We start from the raw sequence: 16116 nt of genomic DNA, 5'->3' as shown, positions 1-16116 counted from the left end.
CGTTCCTGGCCCTCCTTCAGCTGTAGCTCCACAGGACATCGGTACGGAGTTATTGGTGTCACAACACAATCCCTGGATGGGGGCATAGAAAAAATGCAATGCTAGGGACAAGCACGACATATATTAGTATGTCACATTTGTTGTTGAACTAGTATGTTATTAGACATTTGGGTTTTACTCCGCCTGGCCAGTAAGAGTCCAACTGATAGTGGAAACACTTTCATGAATACACCAGATTATAAAGTAAGCATCTTCTCCATTGTCTCACTCTAGCCGGTTAATGTGTGGTTTGGTTCTAGCCAAGTTGGGTGCATCTCCGTTGGGTGGTAAGTTCCTCCCTTTGTGGGTGTGAGTATGGGTAGGAACGTAAACGGGCCGTGAGCACACAGGAGCTGCGGTTGACACTCTGATGATGTCACTTTGTACGTGTACCCGTGAGGAGCCAGTTTCTCCACAATATCTCTGTGTTAATGTTTGTTGCAGGTTGCCCCATCTGCAATTGCTAAAAGGTTTTGACCTCAAGGTTAGATTATAGAATTATCCATTTTCAGCTCCCCAGATACTACAGTCTTGTTGCGTATTCCATGGGCCAATTAATGAATCCAGTCTGGTCTCAAATCACTTACACTCATGTCTGGTTTGTACCACCTCTGTTTCTGAAAACTGGGTTGGAGTCATGAAGAACCAGCAAATGGAGGCTAATCTGGCTGAGGTTGTCTGGGGAAAATCTGGTTAATGCTCCCCCCATGGAGAAGGGACTACAGCGCATAGACTAAATACTGTACCGCTCAGTTGAAATGAGGCAAAACTGTCCTAAAGGCTACAACTGATGTACATTTTTGTGGTAGTATTGCATATTATTGAATTTGTATATTTTTCTGACATTGTGCATCCCTAGTTTGATCTAAGCCGTTCCGTTGTAGCTTTGTCAGTAGGTTTTGATTTTTTGTCCAACTGGAAGCGGAACCAGTGCGACAGTCTCAAGTCTTTCTCAGTCTCAGGTTTTCTTCCAGCATTGCCCTTTATTTAGCACCATGCAACTGTACATTGTATATGACCAGCTTTTTTTTTTTTTTATCTCTGTTAAGGTTAAGCAGCCTAAGAGTTTCTGACACTATGTGTAACATATTTGATTTGTGTTGCTCTATTCCATAAACTCCCAATAAGGTATATTGAGTTATGTGGTTAAGGTGAAAAGGGCAGGTCACCTGTACCTATTACCCCTACTTTCACCCCAGAACGTGCAACGATTGTGGCAAAACAATCTAAATGGTCATTTGAGTCCTTAACAGCCAAAAGCGAGTTGAGTACCTACCATGATATCTCCCTCAGCTCCACTAATCTCCTCCTCTCTGCCAACATCTCAGCAGGAAGTTGGAGAGCAGTAAGAGGATTAATTTGGGGCCGATACCCTGATTAGCTGCAAGCTTTGAACCTAAAGCACTGTCAGAAAAAAAAACCAACCCAACTCTGTTTATGTGTATCATAACAGAGCAGTCGAGGGAAATCTGTTCGGTTTAAATATTTAACATCTTTCTCTGTAAGCCATTTGCTTTCTCTCCACTCTGTGATTCAAGAGATGCTCTCAGAGTGATGGAGTGAGAGGCTGGAGGGCAGAAAGGAGCGATGAGCTCAGCTGCAGATGTATCAGGTTCCTGCATCCCCAGGAAAGAAATGCCATATTACCCTAAGGTCACTTGGTGCAAAAGCGAGTTGAGGATAAAATTACCACCATAGAAGCATTAGCAACACTTTACCAAACACCCTCAGCTGGTATGGGGTGTGTATGTCCACAAGATACGCGTCTCCTTCCCTCATCTGTAAAAAGGATGCATACGTCCAGGACTGCCTTGTATGTTTCTGAAATGTCAGCTTTCCTCAGATTGAACAGTGGAGGTTCGTCGTTGGGCGATGGTAAAATTCAGCCTGCTGGATGCTGGAAATGATCGAATTCAGCAGGCCGGCAGAAAATCTATGCTCCGCAGGTCTCTGCAGGAAGGAGGGCGTCTCATTTCACCTCGGTCACACTCTGACATTTTCCGTTCGCTATGACGGAGGCACGTCTGCGCGTAGGAGTCAGAGGACGACGGTTAACGAGCCACAGTGGATCTCACAGTGAGTCCAGAAAAAAATACAAATAAAGGATGTAATCAGATTTTTAAAACTGCAAAGTATGTTAAAGTAAATATTTCCAGCCCGTTATTCCTGGATCCGTCATTTTATTGAAGATATACATATCCTGATGGAGGACAAAAAAAAACCTGATTGGTGACTTTCCACTTTCCGCCTCCTACAGGACAATTTGTTCACATATGCAGCAAACGTCTCTAATTAGCCTCTTGCAGCACCAATATCCACTGAACTATTCACTTTCTAAAAGACTGAGCAACGATGCAGAACTGAATTGTTTCTGGTTCAGGAAATTTGCTACCATTGATTTTAAGTCTGTTTCTTTTTCTACAAAGAAACAAATAATACCACTGATACACTGAAGAACTCGGAGAGGATTCTGAAACTACCTCCAGCTCCCGATGCTACGGAAATCCTCATTTAAAAAAAAAAATCAGTGGACTGCACAAATGAAACAAAATAATGAAATAATAAAAATCCCACTATGTAGTCAGATGTGTTTTTAAAGGGGGAGAGTTATGTGTCTTCTAGGCATTTAATAACACTTTATAGCTTTATTAAGTAAATATGTTAACTTTAGTTGTTGTAAAAATATTGCATATATAAAAAATGACATAAATTATACTTCATAATTTAACACCTTGAATTAATTTAACTTCCTGAAACTCTGCCTTCAGGAAGTCATCACAACATAGCCCCTCTATTAATCCTTTAAGTACGTTTTTACCAGCATTACACTGGTATCATGAGCTCAGAAGATGCACAGCTCCACCAAGTGTTTGCTCCTTCAAACTAGCCAGGACCAATTAGCAGTGTGGGGGATTCGAGGGAGAACGCTGCTCTGTGAAGCAGATGCTTGTAAACTGGAGCCCTGAGGAGGAGCTTCGTCCTCAAAGGCGGAGCTAGGTTCAACCAGGCGTTTTGCACAGCTGAATGGTTGCCATGGAGATTTAAGGTTTTCTCAAACATACATGAAAGAATCAAAGCAACACTCCAGGTGTGTTTTCATGAGGGATTAACATCATGACATGATGTAAAGCTCAAAAAAGTTGATTTTACACTCCTTTAACAATTAATAGAAAAAAGCTTTGGCCTTATTTTTTTAAATGACATTTTGTACATGTCATGATTAAATTCATAAACATTCCACATCATAAACATCCAATCAAATCAAACTGATTTCTCTCCAAAGAAATTTTTTTCAGCCCTCTATGAAATGAAATTCCGAACACAATATCCCCGCTGTGAAACATGGTGATGGCAGCATCATGCTGTGGGGGTGCTTTTCTTTTAGAAGGCACAACACAAAGATAAAGTAACCTGAATAAGGTTCACGAGAATGGCCTAGTCAAAGTCCAGCCAAACTTCAGACCTAAATTTAATCAGAAATTTGAGCCAAGAAATTTGCTTATGGTTGTAATGTGACAAAATGTGAGGAAGATTAAAGGATATGAATACGGTACATTGAACTTAACTTGATAATAATAATTTTATTAATTATTATTATCTTAAGTTTTTTGTTTTTTAAAAAGAAAACAGATTTTCTAGTCTAGTAATGTCTTCCAGTTTACAGATCATACACAAAAACTGAGCTTTGCAAAACGTTTTCTATTCACTATGAATGAAAATACGCAAAAATAGTATATGAAAACTGTACAAATTTAAAATCAAACCTATACTACAAGGTCTGAAAATATTAAAAGTGTCTATCAAAAATACGGTATCCTTTATTTTTCTTTCATCACACGTAAATATGCACAAGAAGCAGACAGGCACAGAGCGCAGAGTCAGAGCAAACATGGCGGACGGAGCAGAACGAATGCAGAGTGAGCCAATGAGGTGGAGTGAACAGTTCAGGTGAAGACAGACTCTCTCATACAAACACAGAGCGCCTCGCTACGAACAGCAGGGGCGGCGGAGCGGTGAGCTGCGAGGAATCATGGGAATGATGCAGCGGCAAGGCCATTCAGAGCCACGGCTACCACGGCGACAGTGGCCATTATCATCACCAGAACACTGCAACAGTACCGAGTTTAGGGAAACATGCTGCACCTTTTTGGGCTTCAGTCCTCGCTGCATGGTCCAAGGAGGGAGAGGAAGGAGTGGGGGTTGGGGGGGTTGAAGGTTAAAGGTCAAGAGAAAGACAACGGCATGCAGGGGTTGACAGGAACTCGGGTGATTTTTGGTCATCTTCAGAGAACCGTAGACAGATTTACAAGTCGTTTAGTTGGTTTATTTTCTCATTAGTTGCACATGTAGCGTCCTACAAAAGTATTAACATTTATTAAACTTTATCACGTTTCATCATAATCACAAATTTTGATGTGTTTTATTTGGATTTTATGTGACAGACCAACACAGAGTAGAGGATGGAAGCAAAGTGGAACAACAAAACTTTCTACACTAAAAAATAAACTAAATGTTACCAAGTATTTTTGGAATAGTTTCTAGTGCAAATATCTTATTTCACATGAAATAAGACAAACGAACTTAGAAGTTACTTTTAAGCAAGATATAGAAGCTTGTTTTGAGTCAATAATTCCTTAATATTAGTTTTTAAAAAAAGTATTGTTTTACTTATAACATGTGGAAAATGTCTTGTTTTCAGCAAAATAATCTTCCAGTGGAACTAGACTTTTATCAAAATTATTACTTTAAAACCCGTAATTATGACTTTGCAAGTCATAATTATTACTTTAAAACTCGTAATTATGACTTTGCAAGTCATAATTATTACTTTAAAACTCGTAATTATGACTTTGCAAGTCATAATTATTACTTTAAAACTCAATTATGACTAAATCTCATAATTATGATTCAAAAACTCAAAGTTACGACTTTAAATTCAAGTCATAATTTATGACTTTAAAACTCAAAATTATGAATGCAAAACCTGTAATTGGACTGTTGTTTATCTTTCATGGCAGAGATGGGCTTCCATAGACCAGACCACCCTGTGCCTCATGTTTACCATGCCCACTGCATTTCTTGTGACAAAAGGAACTTTTTATTGCTTTGCTTGAGCATTTAAACTCTTTCTGCTCCATTTGCACATATATGATGTGACTGCTGAAGGCCATTGCTTCAACTCAATGGTAGTTAACAATAGGAAACTGAAAATTGAAAAACTCTGCCTAACTTTTCTTCTCCTTCACAGTCATGTGCTGCTTTGTGTCGGCCTGTCATTTGAAATCCTGATAAAAGACGCCACAGTTTGAGGTTTTAAAATGACAAAATGGAGTATAAAAGTTTTTGCAAGGCAGAGTAAAAACAAAAAACAAAGTGTGGTAGATACCACAAATGTTTTTGTAGCGTTACTTCAGCTGCTACTTAAAGATGAGAGCTCAAAGCTGTGAAAGTTTCACCTCTTTTCAGGGAAATTTCATCAGATTTCTGATAGATTAAGGTAAGCAGTAAAACAGTTTGAGCTGAAAATCTCACATAAACTACATGCGAATAAATCATACACTAAAAACACACTAATCTACATCCCATTCAGCATCAGATGTGATTTAATTGAAAGGAAATACCGCCCCCTGCTGGACCAAACATCAGACTCTGGGTTCTGGACCAAAGAAGCTAAACTGCATTACTGGTTTCAGATATATTTTTTAAGTTTTTAAGTTTCTGCATGAATGCAAAGCATCATTTAACAGGTTAAACTGGCAGTTATCAGATCAATGCTGCTGAAAATGAATTTCTTTTATGGTAAACAGAAACACAAAGTCACTTTTAGTGTTTTTTTCTACTGAACACAACTTAAACCAGTGTGGATGACATTTGACCTACCAGTTTGGCAGACTTGGACAACTCCAGGATCTCTGCAGAGATAAAACAAAGAAACAAAGACACATACTCAACTATCGTTATCATGCAACTCTGCTTTACAAGTTGTAAAGTTTAGAGACATCCTGTCATAAAGGCTATAAAGTCAATACAAAATGTTATCTTTTAAACAGATTGTGACCACATTACACTGCACTGTCATCTTCAGATATAACACTTCTATTAAACTTCCCGTATTCTGAGGTTTTCCCTTTTTTTAAGCTTTAGCAATGGATCTGTTAAGAAACACTTTTGAAACATTGTTTTTAAAAACAATGTTTTTAAAAACATTGCAGAAAGCTGTTTTCATACTTCTATTTATTAAGATTAGTTTTATAAAATATTTATTAGAAAGCCATAATTTGTTTCTTCTGATCATTTTGAAAATATGAAACACTCAAGAAGGACAAGTACTGTGTGATGTGCTGTTTTTTCTTCATACCTAACCCACGGTGGCCTGCAAGTGTAAACGAAACAAAAAAGCACAAATGCACAAAAAAGATCAAATGCAACAGAAAAATGCTGCAAACAAAAAATGATGCAATCACAGAAAAAAATGTTGCATCAAAAGGAAATGAAAGTAAAAGGCAAAATGGCGCAAACAGTGAAAACAACAGCAACAATGCTGCAAACTCAACCCACAAAAAGCTCCAGACCACTAGGGGGAGTCGGCCACCAAAATAAGTGACCAGACCCTCTGTGAAGACGGGATGTCATTAGAGGATGAAAAGGTGCATTATTGTTCACGTCTGTTTCCAATGCGCATTCTTTTACAATATTACAGAACAGCAGCTTACTGACGTAGGTAATATTGCCTACTCCAGACTACCCCTAGTGGCCCGGAGGACACCTGTGTGCCGGCATGAGTTTGCAGCGTTTTATGCTTGTTGCTGTTTTTGCTATTTTGCTTAATGTTTTTGTTTTTTAGCTTTAATTGTTTTGACTTTGTGAACCACTTTCTAATCTATGTGTGTGTGAAAGATGAAACAACAATAACATTTTAGTTATGTTTACTATTAGTAATTTTTTCTCTTTTGCTTCCATTTCCTGTTGTTGCAGAATTTTGCCTGCAGTTGCAGCATCTTTCTTTTGATTTTTTTTTCTGTTGATTGTTGGGCGTGGGGTTTTCTATTTTCTGTTATTGAAGCATTTTTCCTTTGCATGTTTTTTAGTTTGCATGTTTTTTTCTTTTCGAGTGTTTTTAGAGTTTCAAGCAGTGTCAAATTTAAGGGCATATTTGCCATTTGCATCCATCGGCCACCTTACCAACCAGGCTCTGGAAACACTGAAAGCAAATTCTGCGTACGTGTTCGACGTGGAGCGCTCACCTCGTTTGGGGACCCTGCCGGTGGTTGGCTCGGGGGTCTCCGGAGAGGTGTCGGCGCCGTCATCAACCAGCTGGATCTGAAACAGAGAGACAGAGAGCAGGAAGCAGTCAGTCATGTCTGTAAAAAAAACACGTCACAGACTTCCACCATCAGCCTGCTTTACAACGAGGCGGACGGATCCAACACCCTCATCAACCTCATGTTTCACCGATACAAAACAACAGAAGACTTTTTATAATTAATGAAAGGGCTTTAAAATATTTAGCTCAACTGTTAACTACAGGATGGGCTCTGAAAACACGTTGGAAATTGGCAGTCATAAAGAGATAAAGACAAACCAAACACATCTGCATTTTTTAATCGGAGCCTTGCATTATTGTGTGATGACAGGAAGACACATGTAAAACACGCTGAGCCACGCATACCGATAAACTTGTGTTCAAGGCGAAGAAGAAGACCTGAATGTGTCAAACAGCCGAGCTGCCTGGACCGTGGAGTTACATTTAAACCACTTTGTATTGTTCGTTTACATTTCAGGCATTGAAGTTTCAGCTGCTTTAGCTTTGAAAGAAAGCAGAAGATACGGATGTTGGCGATGGAGATGTGATCAACGTCAATAAATTGAATGTTGAAAATTTCGATGAACTCTGATCCAGAACAGCACGACATTCTGGGAGATATAGGCAGAGGAAAGGCTTTAGCCGCTCAACGTCTCACAGCCAGCTAAGCAAGGTTGGGAGCGTCAACTAACTCACTCGCTCTTTGGTTGCCTAGCAACAACTTATTGAGTAACTTGCGCAGCAGCAGCAGTTTCAGATTTTGCCAGCTTTCCTCAAAAATAAAAAGCAACGGCACTGAGTGAAAACTGTGGAAAAAGGAGGAGCAGTCATGCCACCAGTCTGGCTGTATTTCAGATATTTAAAACAAATTACTAATCAATAATTATTGATACAGACAAGTTTTAAAATGGAAAAAAGAGACTAACATTCACATTCTGGAGTGGCTTTAGCTTTAAACCTATTAAAAATATCAGCGGTGCTTAAACATGGGGTCAAAATGCAAAAAAACGGCTTATTTAAATATTATTTAGCAATTTTGACAAGTAGAGTGGTTGAATATAGAGCAAGGGTTATGACAGGACTTTATTAATGTGTGTGTTTTTTCTGCTACATTGCAGAAAATACCTCTACTGAAATACCCCACGTATCAGTGGAGGTGTATGTATATATTTGAGCCTTTTACATAAACTTTAGATATAAAATATGTCATAAAAACAAACCTGCAGCAATGGAGAACAGGGTCTTACTGCAGAGGGAAATGTTCCCACCCACAGTAAGAGCCTGAAACTAAACCTAAACCATCCAAACATAGGAGCTGTAGGTGGGAAGGAACAGCCCTGCTCCGGGTCACCGGTGAATTTCTGCGGCACATCTTCCATATATTTTCAACTCCACACAAAAATGCTTCGAAGAGCGGTTTTGTTTTTCTGGATTACCTGTGACTGCCTGACGAAAATGCCGTAGTTCTCCTGGCAGGTGAAGTAGCGCTTGCCCTGCACCGTGCCGTCGTTCTTGCCCTTGGGTTCGTCCAGGATGACGCCCACCCACTTCCCGGAGGCGAACAGCGTGTTCCCGATGTAGGCCACCGTGCCGCGCTGCCCCTTGCCAATCACCTCCACCAGGGAGCCCACCTTGACGGGCCGCCCGCCCCCGTCCGAGCTCATCCTGCTGCTGCCGCTGCTGGTGGTCTGGGTGGGACAGGGGACAAGAACTACGGTTAGCTCACCTAAACGCAACACGGATGGTGACTGAAAACAACTTACGACGTCCTTTTATGCTCCAAAATGTTCACAAATTCAGGTTTTTTTCCTGACTTTTCAGCTTTCTGCTCACATTGGTTCTGAATATAATCTATTTCTATTACTTCCAGCTGTTTTCTCTTGTCCTTTTAGGCTGTGCTGTCAAATTTACATCCCTGATTATGAATAAGTGTAAAAAAAATTTAATAAAAGCTTTTGAAAATGGAGTGATTCTGCTTTGATTTTTTTTTTAGAACACTAAAAATAGATCATGTGCTGCAGCAAAGACAGCAGATAAAAGCTGGTATTAAAAATACAATAAGAAGAAATACACTTATAGTTCATTCAAATATAAAGTAAACCAGGGCTGCAACTAACGAGCTATCAATTCATCTATTTCTCAGGTTATTGTAAAAAAAAAAAAAGAAAAAAAAAAGACTTGGCACATTCTACAGACTTTTCATTTTGCAACTTTAAAAAATGTTTTATATATTAGAAATGCAATAAAAGATGCTAATAAACAGACATTTTATTCCTTTTTTAAAAAAATGTTTTGCCTAAATTGTTATATTGTAGCATTCCTCTAGTGAATTTGAACCAAGTGAAGCTAAAACTATGCTGCTTGAGATTTGAGCAAGGATCCAGCAAGAAAATACAACAGCAATTTTTTAAAGATATCTTAAAATTTTAAATATGTTTACACATTTCTGTACAATAAATGACCACTGTTGATACATGCGGTATATGGTTAGGCTTGGTCAAATCTAAGAGGAGAGACAGAAAAAAATAAATAAACAAAACTGATGTGAAAATTTGGGCCGAAATTAATATTGCTGTTATAGCCAATATTTACAAATATACGTATATTCCCCTACAATGTTGACAAAGTGAAAAATTGACCACTTCTTCTCTGTTTCAGTTAAACACGTCACAATCCGGTGCTTAACTACCATCACTGTCACACAAGCAAATAAATATCAGATCAATACCGATATGCTGATGCCGATATATCGTGCATCAATAGCAAAATGTTATACTTTTACTTTAACCCCCTGGAAAAAAAAAAGTCAAACAACATCCTCGTCCTGATCCTGCTTTTTTTAAGGAAAGGAAAAATCCTGCTGGCACTTCTTAATGCAGAGCTTGTACATGGAGAGAAAAACACATATTGAACCAAACCTATCTTTGCTTTCACTAATTTTATAACGTAATAATGCTGCAAAACCCAATTAACAGTGCAATGTCCAAGAACTGATGGTGAGTCAGCAGAACGGCACACACAGGAGAAGATTTTATTACTCTCTAAAGGAACATGACCGGTCTCTCCTTGAGCTTACTGTAAACACACACCGTCCGTGTAGCCCGTTTGATTTAAAGGTTAAACAGCTAGAAAACCTACATATGAAGCAACTCATAACAAACAGCAGCAGCATAAAGGTCAGTCAAAAAAAACAAGACTAATTTGTCCAATCCATTACAGAGATTCTATAGGCTAACCCTCCTGAAACTTCTTTTAGTGTTTGATCACATCTTATACATCATTTATCAAGTCACTCATTCTCAAGTATCGTAAAACTATATGCCGTTTAGATAAAGCCTCTTTCTGATCAAAAGGGGCCTTTCCAAAACTTACACAGGCTGAAAAATCAAGCTAACATTCAGAGCAGTAACATGCTAATAGTTAGCAGTGATATGTTAACTATATTTCCAAGCTACATTGGCCATTAGCAGCAACACACTGTTCTTGCTAATACCAACAGCAGCAACAACATGCTAGCCGATATAGCTAGCATGTCAGCACCTAGCCTTATTGTCCATTAACAGCTGTGGCTAATGGCTGATGTAGCTAGCTGCTGTTGCTGCTAATGGCCGATAAAGCTAGCAAATGGCTGATATGGTCATGTAGTGCTCTAATCACCTGGAAATGAAGAGGGAAATAAAATTGAAAACTTTACATTGCCATCTCAAAATGGTAAATTGAAAAGAGAAAGAATACATTTTAATGATAGAAATTAGTCTAGTAAAATCACTTTAAGGCCTCAGATGGAAACAAACTTCTGGATGATAAATGGTCTCAGAAATTATTGCAGTAAACAATACATACGCTCTTAAAACAACAATATTAGGTAATACTGCGGTAATGGCAAAATAATGCAAGAACACATTCTCAAATATCAATAAACTTCTCATGACGATTTAACACTGAAACGGGAAGACATTTTCAAATATCCAAACTAAATTAAAAAAAAACAACAGAAACAACAAATAAAATTAATTATGAAGTCTCTGTAAATAAAATTGTCCTTCAAAACCTAAGGCCAGTTGGGATCAAAGCACCAGACTGAAGACTTTTATCGTCCAGTTTTTGGTAGAAACAGAGAGAAAAGAGAAAAACGATAAATCATGCAAGTGGAAATTATCGAGCTCCTTTTAATAATGCGATCGATTGATTTACTGTTTATTGCAATAGGCCTATTCACTGTAACTAGAACCACAAAGAGGAAGTAGTTAGAAAAGTATTTGTCAAACTATTTTAACCCATCGAAAGGCTAAAAAAAGGGAAAAAATTTGTCGAGCTTAAGTTTGGGGTAGCTGTAGGGATGAAGAAAAAGCAAGTTTAGAGTCAGCACTGCAATTCCATTTTTACTGATGCGGTGCAGCCCTATAATCTCAGATATGCACTACATCAACTGCTTACATAAAAGCAAGCATTACTAAACCATAAGCTAGTAAATAATTTAAAATCAGCATACAAATGCATATTTGAACTGGTTATATCCCATAAAAAAGCCTCCAGATCACAGTTAAGAACTTGGAGATCTGACTAATAGTTGCAGTGAAACTACATCAGAAAGTTTCGGTTCTTAACAATAAAGAATGAAAAATGATACACAACACAAGGCGCCATTTTTAAAGGTTCATATGGAATACCTTGAGGATATTTGTGCTTAAAAAGTGTTAATTTAAGTCGACAGTCAGTAATAAGTAGTTCTATAGTTTTGGCCTGACAGCCACGTGTTGGAGGAAGAGCACCTGAACAGGCACTGTTGAATTATTTAGTGCCACTATACTCTTACAATGCAACCTCACACTGAGAGCAAGCGTCAAATAAAATTAGAAAAACAAAACTTCTACATGAATTGTCTGCAATGTCCATTTTATTACAATACACAGAATTTATTTATTTTAGAAAAAACTGTATTTAAAACAAAAGAAAAACCTAATTTCTACTGGGGCTTGTCCTTATCCCATATGTGTATCGGAAATCGTTCCGATATCAGCCAAAAAACGAGTACTGGATTATATTGGCCTCCACTAAATATCTTAGATGGAAGCACTCCGATCCAGGATTTAGTCTGCTCCAGGATTTAATCTTACCCTGCATTTCTGTCGCTAGCATCCCGCATCCACACCCACTAGTTAGAGAGGCAGCATTACATGTTTTCCAGGCTCAAAGTATCGATTTATAGCATAATCAACTAACTCTGTCACTTTGAGTTGTTATAAAAAATGCTGTATACATCAAACATGATGTTTAAAAAATTCTACTTCCTAATTTAATGCCTTGAAATTGCACCTCTGTCTCTTTAAGAAATGCCTGCTCTTTCTGGAACTCCGCCTTCAGGAAGTCATCACAGCATCGCTCCTCTATTAACCCCTTAAAAATGTTTTTACCAGCGCTGGACTGAGAAGTAGCTCCTATAATGAGCTCAGCAGATGCTCAGCTCCATCAGGTGTTTGCTAATTGTTGCTGGCTAGTCTGAAGGAGCTGAGAGGCGGAGTCCAGGGACAGGGCTGCTCTGTGAGGTGGAAGCTCTGAGGAGGAGCTGCATCTCAGAGGCGGAGCAAGGTCCACCCAGGCATTTTGCACAGCCTGATTGGTTGCCATGGAGATTCAAGAATTTCTCAAACATGCATGAAAGAATCAAGGCAACACTCCAGGTATGTTTTTGATTAGGGAATAACACTACAACATGATGAAAAGCTCAAAAAAGTTGATTTTACATACTACTGCCCTATAATGGCTCAGTTGTTCTCATACATATTGTGGTTTGAGTAATATCACTGGACTCAACATTTTCTAACACTCCACACTACAAAATAAGTAACAAAGGTTTGTTTGATTTGCGATGATATCGCATCAGTCCGATATCTGTATCATATCGGAAGTGAAAAAGTTGTATCAGGCCACCCCTGATATCTACTCTGCTTTCCGATCTGAAGGATGTAAAGATAGCTTACTTTTTTCTTTTTTTTTTTTTTTAGGAAATTTCTGAGTTGAAGCACTGATGTCATCCCTCCTTGTGACAGGGAAGCCAGCCTGACTCAGAGACGGATGACCGACAGGAAGTCTCCCAGGAATCTTGGATTTTGTGGTTTGTTGTTTTTTTTATTTTTTTTTTTAAATCTGAACTGATAATTTTTTTTAAAATCTTTTAACCCAAATAAATGCCTATGTCATATACAGACAGAGAGGTGAGTCATAACAAAAGCAACAATGTTGAACCCCGGAGGGGCGTCTGAGCCAAACAAAGAGGCGACAACTGATGCTGGAGAGGAGAGCGGCACGGCTGAAACGGATTAGAAGCCCCCCGATCTGCTGAAAGCAGGAGATGACACAGTGAAAACAGACAACTTCAATATTCAGCCACGCACTCACCCGGGTGTATGTGCTCCTTCTGGTCTGTGACATGTTTACCGGTCGCTGACCGTCACCCCCCCCCAAAAAACTGCCTGTCTTCACTGAAGGAGTGGGATATTAAATTAAGGAGAGCATCGGCTAGACGGGAGGTGGTGGTAGTAGTGGGGAGAGAGAGAGGAGGGGGATTCAGATTCAGATTCAGAGATGCTGCTGGAGCATCTCTCCCTCTCTCTCTCTCTTTTCTGTTCTGTCTTCTCGCAAGGATCCCACCTTCTCTCACCGCATCCCAGGAAGCAGGAAGTTTCCGAGCCGATCCAGCCCTCAGATGATTTAAATGGCTGAGCCAAGAAAACGGGGACAGAAAAAAAAAAAAAAAAGAAAAGAAGAAGAACTCAAAGCAGCCACGCTTGGTTCGGCTGTGAATGCATCAGCTGAGCGGCTTGCACTGCACTGTGTCAGTGTCTGCACTGGCTTCTGCAGGAGGGAGGGCGGCATAGGCCCCGACACCGTCGCTGGGTCCTAAAGCCTGCACGTTTGACGTTTAAAAAAACTAAAAATAAAATGATTTATATTCATAATTTTGTCAGATTACGACCTTAAACCATGTGTGTTTTTTGTTTTGTTCTTACAAGAAAATAGTTTTTAAAAAATTGCCTGTTTTTTGGGGAATTTGTAAACAAAATCTGAAAAGTGTGGTGTGTATTTATTTTCAGCCCCCTCTAATCTTATTATCCTAAATAAAATCCAGTGTAACTATTTAGGAGTAACCGGATTAGTAAACAGAGTATTTAATCTCAGCAGAATTAAACTACACAATTGCAAAAAAAAAAACAAAAAAAGACTTAAATATTGAGTCATATCCAAAATTGACTTTTTTTTTACACTTTACATTGTGTAATAATGTTATTCCCTAACCAAAAAACACACTGGGAATGTTGCTTTGATTCAGTCAAGTATGTTGAGAAATCCTTGAATCTCCCATGGCAACCATTCAAAGGTGAATAAACACCTCCTAATATAAGAAAATGAAAATAAAAATGACTCTGCTCCTGCAGGCTAGCAGTAGCAGCAATTAACAAACGCTGAGCTCATTTTCTCAGTTAATTCCAGTTAAGGTAAAGAACAGAGCATAGTGTATTTTTTACTTTTTTCTCCACTGCATCAATAAATATCAGTTATTTCAAAATATGATTCAATGAAGTCTCTTTATGCTGTTTGTTATATAAATCATAGTTATTTCAATACGTGGCGAACTGAAGAAGCTTATTTCAAATAGGAGCGATTTTTAGAGCAACATTTGTTTGTGGCGCTATGAATTAATTATGTGTCATAGTTACCTAAAAGATAAGTAATATATACGGTAGTTTTTTTTTTTAAATCGTTTTTAGAGTAATCACAATAGTACTAAAAAATAGAGACATTACATTCATGCTAGCATAAAACAGATCAATTAAGCACTTACTACTAGGACATTTAGCAAAGTTATGGCTGTCCAACAAAAGTAAATCCTCAATGCAGGGGAAAAAAATGCATCATATCTCTGTTCTCCCTGCATTGCACTCTTAAACAAACCACTGCTAAAATTCTATTTCCTTTCTTTGCTAGCGTAAGCAACAAAAAAAATAAAATAAAAAAATCAATAACTAGCCTGAAAATACAGAGTTTAAAAACTGGCAGCAGATATTTCTGAGCTTGTAAACCAGTTTATCTTGGTCTGATTCTGTTTCAGTGTGCACTGAGCACCCAGGTGATGCTTTGTATCGTTGCTCACTGCAAGCAGATTTCATTCAGACCAAGCCTGGTGATATTGTGGCCCATCACAGAGCCAGGATTAACTCCCTTTTATAAGCAAACCCAAAGGCTGGAGCTTTTTTTTTTTTTTAACTCAATTGTGTGCTTTGTTGTCATCTTTTTTTTGCTGTGGAAGCGAATGCTGTAAGCTAACCGCTAAGTGTTAGCCACTGAGAACCATTAGGAAAGGGAAAAAAAAGTGCATACTGACTAAAAAAGGCTTAGTGTTGGATTCTACGTCAACGGGGTATTCAGGGACACCAAGCAAACCCCTGCAGTCTCTTTGCACCCCTTTTATGCAAAATGGCAAAAGGCAGAACCAAAACATAAGGGGTGGGGGAAACGCTCCAGCTCTGCAGGAAGCGGGGAGGAGGACGCGTCCTCATCTCCCACAGTGGGAGACGGTCGGTGGACAGCTTAAGGCAAAGATCTGCCTCCTTACGGGAGATGAGGGCAGAGAAAGAGAAAAAAAAAAGACAGCTCTGCAAAACCCCACGTCTCACCTCCACCAAGCCTGACGAGGAGGAACAGAGGTGACTTTAAGGAGAAACATTATGACCAGTCCGTCTGCTGGCCGGCCGGGAACACATGAGCGGCAACCG

At 38.9% G+C, this 16116-nt stretch overlaps 1 protein-coding gene across 10 annotated transcripts in view; it reads right to left on the bottom strand.

The window, feature by feature from the left end:
* dctn1b (dynactin 1b) overlaps nt 1-16116 on the bottom strand; it is a 40529-nt gene that overhangs the window by 22154 nt on the left and 2259 nt on the right. For 3 of the 10 annotated variants that reach the window (XM_016680407.1, XM_016680408.1, XM_016680409.1), the window contains exons 1-5: nt 13742-14186; nt 8779-9030; nt 7284-7359; nt 5920-5951; nt 4159-4203 (exon numbers count right to left, since the gene is read on the bottom strand). In XM_016680407.1, coding sequence (XP_016535893.1) covers nt 4159-4203; nt 5920-5951; nt 7284-7359; nt 8779-9030; nt 13742-13774 — 438 coding nt within the window. In that variant the 5' untranslated portion in view covers nt 13775-14186. Of the gene's footprint in view, nt 1-4158; nt 4204-5919; nt 5952-7283; nt 7360-8778; nt 9031-13741; nt 14187-16116 lie in introns of those variants that run through there. The other 7 variants (XM_016680410.1, XM_016680413.1, XM_016680414.1 and 4 more) reach the window with 3 other exon arrangements.

This window comes from Poecilia formosa, unplaced genomic scaffold (genome assembly GCF_000485575.1).
Source record: "Poecilia formosa unplaced genomic scaffold, Poecilia_formosa-5.1.2 Scaffold241, whole genome shotgun sequence".
Classification (NCBI taxonomy): Eukaryota; Metazoa; Chordata; class Actinopteri; order Cyprinodontiformes; family Poeciliidae; genus Poecilia; species Poecilia formosa.
This window is presented reverse-complemented; position numbering and strand designations above follow the sequence as displayed.